This window comes from Colletotrichum phormii (genome assembly GCF_030913505.1).
Source record: "Colletotrichum phormii strain CBS 102054 chromosome Unknown BDP81scaffold_3, whole genome shotgun sequence".
NCBI classification, from domain to species: domain Eukaryota; kingdom Fungi; phylum Ascomycota; class Sordariomycetes; order Glomerellales; family Glomerellaceae; genus Colletotrichum; species Colletotrichum phormii.
Window position 1 is genome coordinate 1,660,023 of NW_026851445.1, and position 17,930 is coordinate 1,677,952.

Genomic DNA, 17,930 nt, shown 5'->3' on the forward strand with positions numbered 1-17,930 from the left:
CTATTTATGTGGCAAAAAGGACAAAATCTACGACTTATCGGGGAACCCAAAGTCGATACCAAACGGCGGGTACACGTACCGCTTCAACTCCTTCTTGGCCGTCAAATCATCAGAATACGCCCTCAGCTCCTTCAAATCCTCCTCGTCAAGCTTGACAATCTCCAAGTTGGACTTGATACGGCTCTCCGTCACAGACTTGGCAATCACGGTGCTGCCGCGCGCAACGTGGTAGCTCAACAAGACGGTACCGGCGCTGACGCCGCGCTTCTCGGCAATCTTGACGACGGGCGCCGCCGTCAACAGCGGACCGCCCGTGGAGCCGAGGGGGCTGTAGGCCATGATGTGGATGCCCTTGGCCTGGCAGTAGTCGACGATCTCCTGCTGGGGCAGGGAGGGGTGGTTCTCGATCTGGTTGACGGCGGGGACGACCTTGGCTTGCGGGAGGAGCTCGTCGAGGTATTTGACGCTGTAGTTGCAGACGCCGATGGAGCGGACTTTGCCCGTGTCGAGGAGCTTCTCGACGGATTTCCAGGTGTCGACGTGGGAGTGGCTGTGGATGATGTCGCGGGAGCCGTCGGGCTTGGTGGGGAATCTGTCGTGGTTGCCGTTAGGGTTCATGGCGACGGGCCAGTGCTGTTGTTTTGTAAGTACTTGCTGAACATGGTAGGACAAGGGCAAAAGAGAAAAACATACGACGAGGAAGAGGTCGACGTAGTCGAGACCCAGGCTCTTCAAGCTCTTCTCCAGGCCCTCCTTGACCTTGTCGTCGCCAATGGTGTAGGTGGCCCACAGCTTGGTGACGACAAAGATGTCCTCGCGCTTGACGCCGTTGGCAAAGGCCTCCTTGAGGCCGGCGCCGACTTCATCTTCGTTGGCGTAGCAGTAGGCGCCGTCGATGGCCTTGTAGCCTACTGAGAGGGAGTAGGAGACGGCCTTTGTGACTTCGCCGGGGGCGGACTGCCAGGTGCCTTTTTTGGGGTGGACGATGACGTTAGTTGTGGGTTCTCATTGACAAGTAGGAGTTCTGAGTGAGGGCGGTCACATACCGAGGGCGACGGCGGGGATCTCGTATCCCGAGTTCAACTTGAAAGTCTGGGAAGCCATCTTGATTGTTGAAGAGTGAATGTGATGTCTAGTGAGGGGTTGGCGATGTTGTTGTTGTTGTTGCGACAACTCCTGGATGAGAATGCGGGGGCGGGGTAATTTGATATGGGAGTGTTCTGGAGAGTAGAACAAGCATACAACTCTTTTACTCGGGAGTAAGAGGGAGAGGGAAAAAAAAAAAAAAAAAGGTTCAATGGGAAGAGGGGGTAAACATCACTCGGGATAAGAAAGGGACGGGAGGAGGTGGGTGTGTGATCTCGGTATATATATCGACGAAGAGAGCAACAAAAGAGCCAAGGAGAGACTATCAGGGTGATGTGTCGCGATCAGAAATGGCCGGGTAAATGCTCGACGATGTGTCGCGAATCCATGCCGCCTTTGCATCCCCTTCCAACTTTCCTCCACACTCCCTCTCTTTCACCGGCCAGAAAAGGTACATTATTACATAGTTCCCAGGCTGCGCAGATCTCGATTTGCTTGTCACCTGTGACGCTCCCTCCTCTTTGGTCCTCACTCCTCAGCTCTCCCCAAGTAAAGCTCGCCGGGCGGGGAGAGGGACGAGAGCTGCCCGGGCTGTCCCTCTTTCGTGTGGATTTCCCCAGTTTGTCAAGTCACTGCTAGAAACCCCGTAAACCGTACGGGGTAATAGTATACAGTACAATAGTACAACTACAACAACATATTATACGGACTCCCTCTCCCATTGGTGGGCCGAGTGTTACCATTTATGGATTAATTCTTTGGGTCGTCGGAGCAGCTCTCGGGTTCTGTTGGGCCGAGTCATGGGAAATGCCAAACTTGGCACTGAGTTGTGCTTGGTGTCGTGTTAGTGACAAAAGCGTGGGGAGCCTTTTTTTCTCCTTTTTTTTTCTTTTTTTCTTTTGGTCTTGTTCCCATAGCGGCCGGTTTCCGGCGGGGGGGCTGGACGGGTTCAAGTGCGGGCAAAGTTCCCGGAACCAAGCCCGAGGTCCGGGCGCTTGGCCGCATTACTCTGGCCCCGTCCGTCCCTCCCTCCTCCCCCAATTACCTTACCGTACGGAGAGTCTGAGGCACTTCAAAACGGGGTTCCTGACGTTAGTTGGCGTGTTCCCAACGCTACCGATTCGTAGGTATCCTGTACTTCTGCTCGCTATGCTCCTCCACCCCCCACGTTCATCCACACACGCTGGCGCTGACGTCCCGACTCAAGGGCCCAAGGTAACACGAGCCAAGGTACTTATTTCGTGGGGACACAGGCGCCCGCCAAATGCTTCGCCGAAGTTAACCTCTTTTGTGATTAATAGATCTAGATGTATGCAAGGAAGAAAGCTCTTAGCTGCGCTGCGTCCGCGTCTGCGTCCCCCGTAGTCCGCGTCCACCCCGTCCCAGCGTCAATGTCATGGTACAACTGAAGGGTACTGATATTACACAACTCAACGCCATCCATCTCCTGTTGAATGAACAGTTTGAGTTCCGCCCTAACCCTCCGAACCGCCGTTCGTCGCCCTCGTGCGTGACCGTCGCACACTGCTAACCGGCAATGAGGACCCAAAGTCTGCAAGGTTGGTCAGTGACGCGTTCCCGATCTTGAGGGGCAAGGCTAATATGGGAACATACAGGAAGAAAATCATGAGTACACCAAACATTTTCTACCCAATTTTGTCAGTAAGCGTGAACAGTATCCGTCGCATCGGGCTGCCCATAAACGACGACGACGAGGGGGACGACATACGGCAATGAGCCATCTGTTGCTAGAAACACGACCCCAGTACTTGAGAAGTTCTACAATCAAAGAGTCAGATACCATGCGGACGCCTGTGTCACCGTAGCACGGAGCCTGCGGAAACTCACCTCTTTGCGCTCCTTGCACGTTGTCGACAACGTCTTCCGTGTTTGCGTCGATGCGCTGGATCATCTCGCTCTGCTCCGAAACCATCGTCGCCAACTGACCAAAAATCTGTGTTCTCCCGTCAACCCATGCCATCCCAGAATCGTGTCAAATCGCAAAACTTACAGATCCGAGCTCCGCAATGGTGGATTCGATGCTTTCAATAGCAGCACCTCTCTCCTGGATATACGTGTTTTGCGGTTGCGCCTCTTCCATCATGAGAAGCTGCTGGTCACCTGGCGGATTCAGCGACAACAGATCTGCGCCTGGTGACGGCGTCCCTCGTTGGGGTGTTCCGTACAGCGGCGATGCTGACTGTTGAAGGGGTGGTTGCGTGTGTTGCGAGACGCTCGAGATGAACTACAAACAAACACATATCCACATTAGCACAAGCACATATCGTCGGACACCAGGATTGGAGCGCACGTTGTCTGTCCTAGATCTCGAGGCCTGGATGTTCTTGGTTCTCTCCTCCAGGACATCCTTGAAGTTGGCCGACACGTCCGTCAGCTTGCCTTGCAGCATAAAGACGACATTCTTGTTGTGTTCTCCCTCTTGATCGGCCTTTGGATGTTGCTGCTTCGTTAGGACCTGCAGGCCTCCAATCTGCTGGTTCAGGGCGCTCAGATCTTGCTTGATGATGTATGTGAGCTCGTTGATCTCGACTGGCCGGTCGTCAAACAGGGTTCTGCGCCGCGCCACTGTGTAAAGAATCTTGTCAGCGCCAGGCCGTCATCATTGCGGAACATCCCTTGGGATCCAAACGCATACATGTTGCCAGCTTCTCCAACTTTGCCATTGTGCCCGAGATTCCTCTCCCGATTTGCGCCGCCTGGCGCGCAAACTCGGAACGCCGGGGTCGTGAGTCGCCATCGCCGGCGGCTTTCTGGGAGTCCGTAAGGAGTGATCGTCGTTGAGCGCCGACCTTGCTGGAAGCCTGTCGACGTTGCGCTTGAGCGAGAACCGATTTGAACTCGGCGGTTCGGTCCTGTATCGATGCGACCGCCATCGTGGAATAGCGTATAAGACGGTTGGCGACTTTGAAATCTAGACTACGACTTTCTGGGGGCGTGGCGGCCAGCGCGTTCGGGGTCGTTGAGGGGTTCTTTGAATGCGGGAGAGTTGTCGTCGAGCTGGGTTTGGCGATTGAGGTGGATGGTCAGGGATGGGAAATGAGCTGTGTCAAATTGACGGACAGGCACGATTGGGAGCGCGGCAGTGGCTGCGGCTGGCGAAGAAAGGCTGTTGTTGTACAATGCGCGCGAGTGTTGGGTATAGACAGAAAGATGAGTCGAATACTGCGTCCGGATTCTAAAGTCGTCGATAGGGCGACAAAATTATCGAGAAATCGAAAAAGTCGAGATGTATAGTTGTTAGTTGAGGCAAACGAGCGTCGTGGCCGAGTTCCATGTCCGGGGCGTCCAGGTCCAAGTGCAGAAGAATCATTGGTGAAGGGGACAGGACGGGGCCAGGGTGTCCGATACATCTCTCAAATGGAAGCACTGGAACTTCAACCTGTCCTCCGCCCATCCCTTCGGGAACAAATCCCTGGGCCTGAACTGTGCCGTTGTGCAAGCGCCACCGTTGGGAGCTCTGGAAGATGTGGCTCGTGGCCTGTGGAATTGTGCATGCACCGCCACATCTAATCATGGCACGCCCCGTTACCTGCATACATGTACCATTCTCACACACTGTGAGGTGGTACCTCTGGTACCTTACTTCCAAGCAGCAGCACCTCCTCTGATGTACCTCTGTACCTGCCTCTAGGAATCTTCGGGTGAGCCGGGCGCCTATACCTTACTTGTGCCTCCAGTCATATGATGGAGTTAGATGTAAGTACGTACCTATTGCCATAGAAGAAGCATTTCTTGCAAAGGTCCCCCCAGGAGATGTTCATCAAAATGTGCCATGTGAAGATTGCAATGATGTGCCTCTGCTTACAGAGAGAGGGTGCACTTTAGTAAGTTGCTGCACGGCGTTGAGACGTAGCCCAGCCGAAGCAAATGGGGGCCCGGCTGACTGTGTTCCACAGCACAGCATCTCTGATGTGCAGTATTCAAGTTTTTGAATCAATCAGCTTCAAACGAAGCGCAACCCCAACTGTAGCACTCGCGTCACTTACACCAAAGCCGCAGTGACGAAACTTTGCCTTGTGTCCGGGTCTCTTGCATACACAACCTGCTCTCTCTCACAAGGCATACGAGTCCATCCAAGAAAGACGCAGGAGACCGTCACCCACGCAGTCAGGCAAGAACTTCCAAGGCTCAATCAAGCCACAGCAGCTCGACCAGGCGGCCGTTTACGACACATCCCTGCTCTTCGTGATCCAGTCGGCGGGCATCCTCGAGCTTCCATTGGAACACACCCCCAGCTCATTCCCCTCTTTTTCAGCACGTCCAACGGGTCTGTCCTTCAAGGGTGGCACTGGTGGTCAAAGTAGTTTCCCGCCTCTGCTTTGCTGATGATTGACATTTCAATGCAACAACGCTGGGATGGCCCCCGCATGAACTGTGCAGCCCAGCTGATGAGATGTTCCCGCACCGAGAAGGCAGAAACAAAAAAAGCCAGAGGCAGGCAGTCATCACTCTGGAGTCTAGTCGATGGCACGACAGCCCCCCATAGACAATGAGGGCAAGGCACCGTATCGCGCGGGCTGGGGCTGGGTCGCGCTGCTACCTCATCAAAGGGTACGACTCGAGGTACATCAGCTGTCGCCCTCTTCGCCACCATAGTACATGTACCTTCTGTCCTTGCGTAGCCCGCCCCAAGCCACGTCCCCCCGACTTCCCAAGTTCCCAAGCCCCCAAATTATCATCCCGTCGCCCATCAGGTCGCTCGTCTCCAGCGAGATTCGGGCCTTGCCAGACTGCCGACCTTCATCATTATCAGCCCAGTTCCTCCTGTCACTGTGCCGTGCCAGAACGTGACGATTTCTTGGCCTTTTTGGGACGCGCCTGTTTTCTTTCCAACTTTCGTCGTCGTTATCAACTTGGAGCTCACTTTCGTGCTCCTTATCCCATCCGAAAGTCCGCACCTGGAGCCAGCGTCGCAACGTTTCTGGCCAACCCACCTAATCCCGTCGGGAAACCAACCGCAACCCGCGCGCTTCGCGATACCCAATTCCGAGTCATCGGTGAAGCTTGAAACGTCCTCAATCGTAGCCAGAGAATCCAAGCAATGAAGCAGTAGACGGTTCCGAAACCATCACCTAAACGAACGACGCTATGGACGGCTCGTCGTATAATTACGGCTTCAGGGCCCCTCATTCTAACTCGCCGTTGTGAGTGATTCGATTTCTTCCACCCGTCAGCTTCACTTGGCTTGCGTCCACACCAACATACCACAACTAGGCTTTGTTCCTCTGTAGAATGGTACTGACCACACAATTCTATCTGTAGAAGCCCGGATACCCCGACGAGTGCCTCCTATAAGACCAATGTAAAGAGAACCAAGACCAAGAAATGGGTCGAGGCCAAGACCCAAAACTACGATGGCGATGACTGGGGAAACGACTTTGAAGACGAAGCCGATGATCCCGTTCCCGTGCCGCCGCTGAAGTCCACGGGCTACCGTCAAGCCGGCCAGTCAATCAATGCAGCTCTCCCGTCGCACCAGCCGCCAGCACCAGCTCCCCAGCCAGCCGAGCCTGCGCCCTCAATGCGACCGGCGCAGCCGACAGTGAATGAAGTCAGACCGACCTCTAGCCATCGGCCCACTGCCGGACTTCCGCCTCTGCAGATCCAGAACTCGGCAAAGCCTGCACCTCCCATGGTGCAGCAGCCTGTGGTCGACGACGTGAAGCCGCCTCCGACCGTGTCAGGGCTGGCCTCAGTGGACGCTGCTCCCGAAAGGGCTCCCCAAGAACCGGTCGTGTTGTCACCACCTCCACCTGCCAGCGCTGGCCTGCCTTCACGGATGAGCCCAGCACCGGCTCCAGCACCGGCTCCAGCGCCCGTTCCAGCTCCGTTCGCTGGTCGCCCAGAATATCCCAGGGGTACTCCATCTCCTCCTGTAGGAAGCAGACGGACTTCACCGGCCCCGGCGCAAACTCAAGCCGCCCGCTTCCCTCCTCGTAAGAGCAGCATGGGACAGCAAGACCGTGATCGCCAGGCTTCCGGTTCTCGGTCGAGCTCCACGCAGCGTCCGTGGATGGAGCAACGATCAGCGTCCCCTTCCAATGTCAAATCGCCGGGCACGCCGTCCAACACCACAGCAGCGCACTTTATTCGACCGTCGGACATTTATCGCCGGATGGACGACAATAAGGAAAAGGAGGGTGGCTTGACGGAATCGGGAAGGCCAAGCATGGACAGTGCTACTGGTCCTAGGAGTGAATCGTCAGTGTCGGCTACCAACCCGACAATTCCGGTAGTCGATGCTGGTGAGCAGCAGACGATGCGCCGTAGTTTGGATAAAGGCGAAGGACTGGGTGTTGTCGACAATGCCACACGACAACCTATTCTGGCACCGGTCGCGGAGAGAATGAGCGAGTACGGCTTCGACGGGCTTCTGGCACAACCTCAGGCCCAAGGCGTAGACCGGGGCCGACTGAGTCCTCCAGGAGGCATGCAGGAGAGCAACTTGGGTGTGCCGGAACCGCAGTTGCAGCGCCCAACTGCAGAAGAGTCCGACCAGAACCGCCGCTACTCCACGAGCCCTCGACTGCCCGACCTGGCACGCATGTCCCTTTTCGGAGACGACTTCTTCTCGAACCCAGACAAGTATGCTCACGAAGCGCCTCCGATGCCGACTTTGCCATCCCGGATCCAGAAGCAACCTTCCGAACCCGCCTCCACGGCAGAGAAAGCGCCAGCTGTGGATAAACCTCATGCTGCTGCAACCTCCGGTGATGTGACGTCTCCACTTCCCATCATCAACACGACTCCGCAGCCAACCAACTCATCGTTGCCTGCATCTCAACCAGTCAGCAGAGAAAGGTCGCGTTCACCATCCCAAACACCACCAGCCTCGGAGGAATCCAGCAGATCTCGTCTGCCTTCGCAAACTACTCGGCCGTCTATTCCTGGAGGCTGGGTCACCGAAACACGCTCCATTGCCGATTCTCAGACTACTTCCGCCGTTGCGACGCCCGCTGCTACTGCCGACCGGAAGCCCATTCTCAGCGTGGATCCTGGCGAAGTTTCCCCCATCACCGATAACGAAGACGACAAGTTTGGCGGCAGCGGGGTAGCTACCGTGAAGGATACGGTATCCATACCTGTTCCCATCCCCGAAGCTTCGGAACGGGCCGCTCAGATGGAGGGTCGTGCTGATCAGGATGCCGATCTGGAGACTTCGGCTCCTTTGAACCCTCGCGAATCAGGCAGCTCGTCATTGGATTTTGCGACGCCAGAGAGGCTGCAGCGCGAGTCCACCATGAGCACCATTACCGACCCATCCCCTGTCAAGGAGAGCGATAAGTTGAGAGAAGAGATCATGCGCAGCCTCAGTCCCGTCCGCCCTACAAGCCACGAAGTGAACAACTTCAATAACCACCAGTCGCTCAGCCCGCCCGTCGACGTCAGCGGTACTCGTGAGAGCACCTATCTCGACAGCGTCTACGACGACTATTGGACTGCAGGCGACGACAAACCCGATGTGCCCAGCTTGCCGTCACAGCAGCCAGAGCAAGAGAGGGCGCTTACCCCCAACAAAGACATCTCTGACGTTCCTCCTTTGAGCCCTCGCAAAGACGCTGTGGACAAGGCTCCCGCGCTTGGTCGACGCTTCTCATGGGAAGCAGGAGGAGAGCAGGTTACGCCAAAGGCCTCTGATACCAAAGACCCCCTCGCCGAGCCTCATCCCCAACTTGGCGATGCGGGCGAAGACAGCCTGCCTCCTAAACAAGGCGATCATGAGGTGCAGGCTGCGCAGTCAGACGTAGCCAGCGACTCCGAACGTACGCCGCTCGCTACTGGGTTGGACGATGGGCATATTAGCGTGTCGCAAGACGCGGGCGCGATGTCTCATCAAGTGTCGCAGGTTAGTTCGGCGCCGAGAGATCGCATGGACTCCGAAGTGATCGAACCGCCGTCACCCGTGTCAGTCACGGCCGATAAAAACACTACGTCGGCTGCACCCACCCGCCGACTGTCGCTCGCGGAAGAAAAGTCAATGGCCCGGGTCTCATCAAATCCCGTCTCCCCTAGCCCACCGCCCGGCGATCATCCTGCCCTGGCCCAGGTTCAACCCGAGCCTGAGCCAGAGTCAGAGTCGTCCGAGGCCGGCCAGCCGCCTGCATCTCCAGCGGCTCCTCAACGGCAGTCGACGCAGCCTGTCAAGATTACGACGTTCAAAGAGATCATGGACCTTTCCAACTCGAAAGACAGGATCCAAAAGTACAATGAGACGCGCTCACAATTCGCGTCGATGGATTCGGGACTGAACAACTGGTTGGAAACTTTGAAGGCTCAGCATCCTGAGCACGCCAACGCAACTGCATCATTTGGAGTTGGCGCTCCTGGTCCTGGTCCATCGCAGTCGTCGCCAACAACCTCTCAGCCGGCTTCTCAGCAGCCTTACTACCAGCAGTACCTCAACGCAAGCAACCCTAACCTTGCGGCGGGAGCTTCGGGTCGACCTCCTGCGGGAAGTGCGCCCACTGGTTCGTCTCATTCGCCTTCAAGTGATTTTAAGCATTCGAGCGGTCAAGTTGGGGCGAAGGGCAAGGGACTATTGCTTGCGGCTGGCAAGGCGGGTAAAGGTCTATTGAGCAAGGGAAAGAACAAACTCCGTGGCACTGGGGACAAGGTATTTCTTTAACATTCCTATCAACTGGGATCATCACATCACACAGGGCATGCATTCTTTCTAGTCTGGTTGTTGGGAGGGATCGACAGTCTGATCTGTCCCGAGCAACCACGTTTTCCCATTGCTTTTCTTTTTTCTTCTTCACTTTTCTTCCTCACTTTTTCCCCTTTGGTAATCACTTATGAGTTATGTGTCTCCCTTTCTGGCCAGAATGACGGGACTGTATGATTAAGGAATGCTACGAAACTTTTTCTCTACTACTGCACCATCATGTAACCCCTGTGGTGATCTCGGACACTCTAAAGTCCCACATGACATCTTATATGGTGAATCATCTCTAATTGCGTGTTCTCCGACAGAGCGACTCATCTCCCCCGCCGGCTCAACCCAAGACCAGAGCCGAGCGACGTACTTCATGGGGCATAAGCCTCGGATCGCGTTCGTCGCCTCGTGCCGACAACTACGGTCATGCCCACTCACGGTCGCATTCGGGATCCGTGTCAGGCCCAACTCCACAGACCATCCCGGAACATCCGGCATCTCCGACTCCACCGCCTCAACTACCCCAGACCTCACGTATATCCCCATTTGATACCTTGACTCAGGGTAGTGATGATCAAGCTTCGGCATGGGCCCCACCGCGGCCCCATACGCCGCCCCAGCAGTCTGCCGGACCCCCTGGAGACAGTGATTCGGAGCCGGTGTCCCCCGTCTCGGACACGCACTCCATATCGACGACGCCCCGGTTCCAAGCCAAGGACACGCCCGGCGACGACTTTTCCGTGGGAGGGGACCTCCAGGTTCCTCGACCCATCAGCAAGACTCAGCCGTCATGGGACCCCTTCACGGGCACGCCCTTGGTGGAGGAGGAAGATTTTGAGATGGGACAGTCCACGGATCCGAGCCCCCCTGCGCCTCATGTAGGTCAAGGCCAAGGTCAAGCTCCTCCTCCTCCTCCTCCTCCTCCTCCTCCTCAAGCCACACAAACCGTCACCGCTGTAAGACCGCGGGCAAACACGGCCGATGACCCGTACGACGACTGGGTCGTTGTGTCGCCGCAGTCGCCTCCCTCTGGTCAGATTCACGTGGTATCACCTCAGTCACCGCCACAGGCGCCGCGGTCATTCGAGCCTACGGAGTCGAGCAGAGAGGTTGACGAGGACGATCATGACGCGACTCATGGTTCCAGTTCAACGGGTCTCTTTATTGTACAGCCGTCCCAGCAGTTGCAGCCGGTTCAGCAGCAGGCTGTCCAGCAGCAGCCGGTACAGCAGCAACAACAACAGACCATACACCATCTTCCATCACAGCAGACTTCTCCCCAGCGCCAATCATCCTTTGTTGGCCTCCCGCCCATCAGGCGAAGTTCTACGTTCGGTATCAATCTGACCAAGAGGGCGAAGAAACGCTTTCCCTTGGATGAAGACGATGATAACAACTTCGTTTCCTCCCCGGTCGCCACGACAACTGATCAGTATGGCAACGATGGCGGCTCTTCATCCCGCTACCAGCAGGGGGAATCTAGCTGGTCTGCACAGCAGTCTGCGCAGCCCATTCGGGTCGACACTGGGCCACCGCGCTTCCGCAAAGACAGCAACATGTCACACAACGTTCTCTCGGCAACGTCAACTCAGGCGGCTACGCTGGCGACCGAGAGCAGTGGGATGACCGGGCAGGATCTGAGAATCGACGATGAGAAGAGACCCCTTGGACCGGGAGTGGCAATGAAGGGTGCCGCCCGTGTACCAGGACCCATTGACACGAGAGCAGCGATGCAACAGAATGACGGTCGAACGAGCGGTCCGCCCTATGGTCCAGGTTTGCCTCCTCACCAGGGGATTATGTCTCCAACTTTTGGAGGCAACCCGATCCATCACCTTCCTCCTCAAGGCCCTTGGAAGCTCGAAGAGTCGCATTTGTCTGAGCCGCTGGCCACCAGCAGGAATCGCCAGTCTGGCGGGTCTTTGTCACCTCACCAGCAAACCTCCTTTGGAATCGACAAAGAAACCGGCGTGCCTTCGACGGCAGCGCAACGACCCGAAACGCAGTTGCCGCCTAGGCAGAAGTTTTCTGAAGTGCCTCCGTCATCAGCGCAGCGTTATCCTGGCCTATTCACCCCTCAAGTAGGATATCAAAACCCTAGCTCTCCCACAGGACCACGAGACTCCGAAGACCTTGGTCAGCATTTCTACAACCGCGATTCTGCCTCGCTGTACAGGACGCAGACGGGTGACTCGGAAGTTAGCGGCGTTGATCCTTCAATAGACGAGGAGCGTGGCCGCAGACGAAGCTCTGGCTTCTTGAAAGAGATTGGAGGTCGCATCTCGCGTCACACCTCGCGGGAACGGCCAGCGTCCAAGGCTGGAAGCGGAGCGCCGAGCTATATGGCCGGTCCAGACGTGCGAGGGGATGCCGTGTCTGAGGCGAGTGTTGCCACTGGAGAGCTGCAAGACCGCCAGAGACGACGTTCAAGCTTCTTTCTCAACTTGCGGGGTTCCAAACCTTCCGATGCCGGCGAAGAGATTACGCCGTCGCCAAAGGCGAGCCCGAACCCGGGCGGTCCGTCTCAGGCCCAGCCACCGCCGGGAGGGCCGGCGGAGAGAAAACGTTCCTTCTTCGGCCCCGGTGCCGATCAATCTGCCAATTTCCCCATGCCTAACCTGTCTCGTTCGTCAACGTCGACTGCTGGATATGAAGTAGCAGGCGGAGCCATGGGCCCTCCCAAGAAGCGCTTCTCTGGCTTCACGAGCAAGGTGTTTCCTCGTAGCTCGAGTCAGCAGGATTTACAGGTACCACAGAAGCCTAGCACATCTCATTCTACCACGACTTCAACCATGTTCGGCCGCCCGCCAAGCACGCAAGGAAGCCAACCTGGCAAGCCTAGCCCCCTAGCCGCTCAGGGGAGAGAAAGGAGCAACACCACTGGCACAAGTAAACTTTTCGCACAGGAGTCGCTAGTGAATAAGCCGCTGGGTAACGTTGAAGATGACGAGCGTGGTAGGAGAAGCTCGGCGGGCGGGTTCCTTTCTGGACTCTTTGGCAAACGCGCCGCCAATAAGACGACCGAGACGCAGCATGGGTTCCCTCAAGGACAGGACCAGAATGCAAGTGTTCCGGCGCAGTTCAGAGTGCAGCATCCCGGTCAGCAGATGCCGCCGTCAAACCTCGGGCCAAGGCGCGAGGATGAGGGACAGCCGCCTATGCGAAGCCCGCCTCAGGGGTTCGGGCAGCAGCAGCAGAAGCAGCAGCAGGAGTCGTCTCGGTTCCAGGACTTTTCTATGCAACAGGGCGCTGGTGCACGAATTCAATCTCAGCCTCAACCCCAGCCCCAACCTCAGCATCAGCCTCAGGGGCCGGAACTTCATAACAGAAAGTCCAACGGTTCTTTCTTGCCCTCTCCTCAACCGTCACAGCAATTCGCTGCGGTGACGGATCAGCAGAGAAGTCCCGCACTGGATGATACGCGAGAACGACCGGTGTCCGACTTGCAGAGTGAACGCCGTGAAGCTCCCATCGCGCCTGCTAACGAATCGCACGATGAACACGTCTCACGGAGAAAGTCCAGTCAGATGTTGAATATGGAGTCAGAACCTTCTTCGCAATCCTTTGATGCTCCGGCGCCCCCATCGCAGAGAGAACAACCCTCACCGGGACGCCGTCATCTCACTGAGCAGAGGCAGCCTTCTCTATCATTCCTACAGGCAGAGGAGCAACTCTCGCGCCCTGAGCAGTCAGAAGACCAGACCGAAGAGCACTGGGTTCCCCCCGGATTCTCGGCCGAGCCAACACCAGAGCCATCAATCAGACACAGCTACGGACGTGAGAACTCGCCCGGGCCGCAGACACCGCCTCTGGGCCAGGCGCAAGGTAGTGCCAACCACCACCAGGCTCTCGGCGTCCAGAAGTCCGGCCATGCTAGACGGACCTCGGAGCAATCTGCGTCGCTGCTGTCTCCTTCCTCCAACTTTAGGGCACAATCTCCCAACGGGGCAGTCGGCCATTCTGATACCTCGCAACGATCGTCGATATCGAATTCTCCGAAGCCGGCGGCTGTTGCTCAGATGCCGGCGACGAGGGCAGCTGTGGTCTCGGACGGTCGAGGGCCTCTGCCGGATCCGTCTCAGGGGCGTCCACAGCTTGGTGGACCTGCCAGTGTGCAGGCCAACATGCAGCAACCTGATCGGATGGCTCAGCCCGTACCTGGAATTGCTTCTCCGGGACGTCCTCAGCAGCACCAACAGCAGCACCAACAGCAACATCAGCACCAGAATCAGGGTTTTGATACTGGAAACAGATCTCCAGTTCAATTCTCTCAAGCGTTCCCCCCACCAAACCAGCGTTCTTCGCTACCTTTCCCCCAAAGCCAGGACATGCAGTCTGGCGGTCAAGACTCCAGTGTCGATGGTCAACAGAACTCAGTATCCAAGTGGTTCAAGAATAGGAACTCTACACAACCACAGCCTCGGCCTAATCAAGGTCCTCCGAAAGAGTCGACGACCAAGTCCATATTCAGTGCGTTCAAGCGATCATCCAAGCAACCAGAACCCCGGCCACAACAACAGATGCCACATCCAAGCCAGGCTCAAAACATGCAGCCGCAGCCGCAGCCGCAGTTTCAGCCGCAGCAACCTTACAAAAGCCAAGGCCAGCAAAGGATGCCACCAGCTGTTCCATTATCGCAGAGGAGTCATCTGCCGCAACAAGGACCCCATCACATGTACCAAGAACAGCGCCCATCCATGGGTTCCTTTGAACAAGGGCGTCCCCCTCAACACGACGTGGCTGGCAGAAACCCCGAAGAGATGCAGCAAAACAACGGAAGATTCTCAAGTCAACAGGACGTACCATTCGAACCTGTCATGACGCGGGCGATTCCCAACGGTCCTGGGCCAAGTGGAAGCGCCCCCAATACCCAACCCTACGTTGAACCCCAGTACGATCAAGTCCCTATTCCGCAAGGATATGCTGCCGTTCACGGTGAAGGGGGCGTAGCTCCATCCCCGTACGCTCTCTCACGTACATCGCCACCGGTTCAGTATCCTGCCTACCATTCACCGCAGGTGCCGCATTGGGGCCAGCCTCCCGTTGCTCAGAGACACCCGTCCGAGATATCAATGTACAGCCACCCAAGCCCTCCTGTACCGCAAGGACAGCAGCTGCTTCAGGGCCATCCTCAGGGAGCTGCATGGCCTGAGGGTGACCGCCGCGTGAGCATGGCGTCTCACCAGTCCAACATCTCGCATGCCAGCCACAGCACGCAGGCGGTCCCCGGTCCGCATGGTGATGTGCCAATCTCCAGTCAGCAACATCAACAACATCAACCACAGCAAGACCAGAGAGGAATACGGGTAGTGAACCACGATGACAGCCAGATCGCGGCTCCAGGCCCGCAGTTTGGTCAGCAAACCATGCCGCCAACGCAACAGCCTCAACAGCAACGATACTCTCTTGTCGACGCGGCGGCTCCAGCCGCAGCATCTCCCCAGATACAACAAAGTCAGAGCCGAGGAATTCAGGGAAAGCAAGAGGCCAGCTCTCGTGAGGCGCAACAGAACGCCACCAACGTGGTCCACAACTCTCCTGATATGCACTCATCTCCCCATCAACAGAATCAGGCCCATCCAGCACAAGGGCTTGCGATCGATGCTAGTAGTATGACGGGAAATAACTCCCGCAGCATTTCCGACAATACACAAGGGCCTGCGGAGAGAATTATATCGCCTGATCCTCCAGCACCAGCGCCAGCACCCGCAGCACCTCGCCTCAGCGTCAACGTGCAGCAAGCAAACCAAAAACCCAAAGACAACGACCTCTACGAACCCACACCGCGCCTGCCCTCCAACCCTTCCCAGCCGCCGGCAGCACGGCCTATAGTCGCCGCGAACACGGGCCACAGCATGGTCAGCGACAGCTCTGCCGACGAAGCGCCCCGAAACGCCAGCCACGCCAACGGCAGCGCTGGCGCTGCGGCCTCGACTACCCTGGCGAGGGGCAAGAGCACGAGAGCCGAGCTGGAGGATACGGAAGATGAGCGTCAGAGAACCATGCGTCGTGAGGCCCAGGAGGAGAAGATCCTGGTCGACCCTTACGAGGAGTTGTCGTCTGGAGGGGTGAAGTATAGGAAGGAAGAGGAGCCGGCGGATGTGCCTCAGATGAGCGCGACGAGTTACCCTGGTCAGGAGTGGAATCCCTACGGAGCTGGGGGGTATGAGGATTGGGACTGAGTACGAGTTCACAAGCTTGAAAGTATTCCCGGAAAACCGTTCTTGCGTTCTACTGCACATGGAACCTGGTACATCTAATTGTTCAAATTTCGAGCGACGGTGCAGGGCGTTGGATGAACTATTTGATTTCTTGTTTGGATTCTTGCCCTAAAATACCCGGTGCGAACAACTATAGGCAAATGACGTGCTTCGTATAATTCTCTGTAACAATATAAAAAGAAAAACCCTTTCCAACTCTGTATACACTCGCTACCCCTCCACGTAGACCAGATCCGCCCCCCAATGCATCAATGTCTCCAACGGCGTATCTCCCGTGATTGCCTCAGTTCTTAATCGCCACATCGTAATTCGGCGGCATAAACCCCCTATTCCCAGCCTGCTCACCACTCCAATACGGCGCCTCGGTGACGCCAGAGTTATACCTAGGAGGCAACGTCGCATTCGAAGACGACCTCCTCACATCGCCCCCACCGCTCCTAACGGACTCTCTCCAGCGTGAAAAGGGGCCAGACATGAATGACACCCTCTTCGAATCACCCTCCGGGGTTGGAGCCGCAGCCGGGGCCGGAACCGGAGTCGGGGCAGGCGTGCTCTTCTCCACATCCTTAACATTCATCTCGACGGCGCCCTTTTCCGGATCCCTAGTCGCCGGGTCGTTGCGAGGGGCAGCGGGAGGATCGCGGAAGGGATCTTCAGGGACGTTATCGCGTGGGATGTCGCGCCAGCGGCCAAAGGGGGGACCACCGCCGCCGCCGCCTCCTGATGCCCAGGGCGGACGGAATGGTGGGCCTCCGGGGCCGGGGCCGAAGTGGCGGGCGCCATGGCAGCCGCGAGGACCGCCGAGGGCGCGTTGTTCGAGCCAGGCTTGGCGGGCTGCGCGGCGTCTTCGGCAGCACATTGTCGTTTTCTGTGTGAAAGTCTGGGGGGTTGTAGGTGTTGGTGGTTTGGTTGTGGTTTGTAGTAGAGTGCGGTGATGGTGTTTCTTGCTGCTGCGAAGAGGTTCTGGTTATCGAAGTCTACTGCTTTTGTTATGAAGCAGACTGTTTGGAAAGGAATTACATGGGGAAAATGAAGCTGGGAGTCAAGCTTGATATAGACCTGTCAATGTCACTTGTCTCCGAAGAAGGGGTTCAATATCGGGGCCTGGGTCTGAGGGGGCGATGCAGAATGACATGGGCAATGACGAAGAGGTGCGAGACATGGGACAGCTGAAAACATGGCAGCCAGCGAATACGGCCGGCATGGCAGTGTAGAATCGGGGGTCCGATAGAAGACAAAACATCAGATGAAGACGTCGAGTCTGGATGCGACAGTATGTGTGGCTGACGAAAGCTCTATGGGATGTTTCTGTGACACGCGTTGTCGGATAGACTTTACACCCCGCGCCCCATTCGTCAAGTACAGCGAGATGACGACGAATCCTCTCATTTCATTGAAGGTGTCTCATCTACTATTGAATGTTCCGTCTGTTTGCAGTTGATCTGTCTTATCTGGCTACTCTTGCTTGATGGGCAGGACGTGGTGGACGGTCAGAGTGTAAGTGGCGCGCATCTAGTCGTCCCAGGTACACCCATCCTCGCTCGCACTCGCTTCCGCCTAATTCAGTACTCGACTCTAGGGTCCCGATTGGGCATAGTTGCCCCGGCACTTGCTGCCGTCGGGGGCGTGAGAGTCGGGGATGTTCCTCCGCACTTTAATGACGGACGGAAGTGGGGGCGTCGATGCGGCGCCGGAATGGCCTCCCGCCTCGACAAGTCAAGTTGAGTTGTTCAAAGATTGAACTCACTCACTTGAGGTATGATACTCATTCTGCCTTTTCCCTAGTGCTCTATAGAGGTGTGTAAAGCTGTATGACTTGCGCCTACACCAGAGTCATTCCATCTGCATTGCGCGAACCGCCTCCAGGTACCATACCTCGCCCCCTACGCAAGAGAAAACCGAAATAATAACCCTTCCTGGCAAACCCCAAACAACCCGATTCCCAC

General features: G+C 56.7%; 5 protein-coding genes across 5 annotated transcripts; 2 read left to right on the plus strand and 3 right to left on the minus strand.

Annotated features, from left to right (window-relative positions):
* Positions 1-27: 27 nt before the first annotated feature.
* Positions 28-1,104, minus strand: BDP81DRAFT_310007 (aldo/keto reductase; the record flags this gene model as incomplete). The annotated part of the gene is made up of 3 exons (XM_060583591.1): positions 28-633; positions 694-968; positions 1,047-1,104. The coding sequence occupies 3 exons, from the start codon at positions 1,102-1,104 to the stop codon at positions 28-30; spliced, it is 939 nt and encodes a 312-aa protein (XP_060449875.1).
* Positions 1,105-2,532: 1,428 nt separating this feature from the next.
* BDP81DRAFT_130388 (SNARE domain-containing protein) lies at positions 2,533-4,131 on the minus strand. Its single transcript, XM_060581736.1, has 7 exons — positions 3,743-4,131; positions 3,398-3,672; positions 3,098-3,331; positions 2,935-3,040; positions 2,816-2,865; positions 2,701-2,732; positions 2,533-2,638 (listed from the first exon to the last, which is right to left on the minus strand). The coding sequence occupies exons 1-7, from the start codon at positions 3,978-3,980 to the stop codon at positions 2,614-2,616; spliced, it is 960 nt and encodes a 319-aa protein (XP_060449876.1). The 5' UTR covers positions 3,981-4,131; the 3' UTR covers positions 2,533-2,613.
* A 1,637-nt stretch (positions 4,132-5,768) lies between these two features.
* On the plus strand, positions 5,769-10,096 carry BDP81DRAFT_418473 (uncharacterized protein). Its single transcript, XM_060589699.1, has 2 exons — positions 5,769-6,251; positions 6,370-10,096. Exons 1-2 carry the CDS (start codon positions 6,196-6,198, stop codon positions 9,731-9,733), a joined length of 3,420 nt encoding a protein of 1,139 aa, XP_060449877.1. The 5' UTR covers positions 5,769-6,195; the 3' UTR covers positions 9,734-10,096.
* A 93-nt stretch (positions 10,097-10,189) lies between these two features.
* Positions 10,190-15,945, plus strand: BDP81DRAFT_310766 (uncharacterized protein; the record flags this gene model as incomplete). The annotated part of the gene is made up of 5 exons (XM_060583668.1): positions 10,190-10,297; positions 10,387-12,652; positions 13,190-13,838; positions 14,212-14,499; positions 14,622-15,945. 5 exons carry the CDS (start codon positions 10,190-10,192, stop codon positions 15,943-15,945), a joined length of 4,635 nt encoding a protein of 1,544 aa, XP_060449878.1.
* A 322-nt stretch (positions 15,946-16,267) lies between these two features.
* Positions 16,268-16,843, minus strand: BDP81DRAFT_390550 (uncharacterized protein; the record flags this gene model as incomplete). The annotated part of the gene is made up of 1 exon (XM_060587421.1): positions 16,268-16,843. The coding sequence occupies one exon, from the start codon at positions 16,841-16,843 to the stop codon at positions 16,268-16,270; it is 576 nt and encodes a 191-aa protein (XP_060449879.1).
* Positions 16,844-17,930: the final 1,087 nt, after the last annotated feature.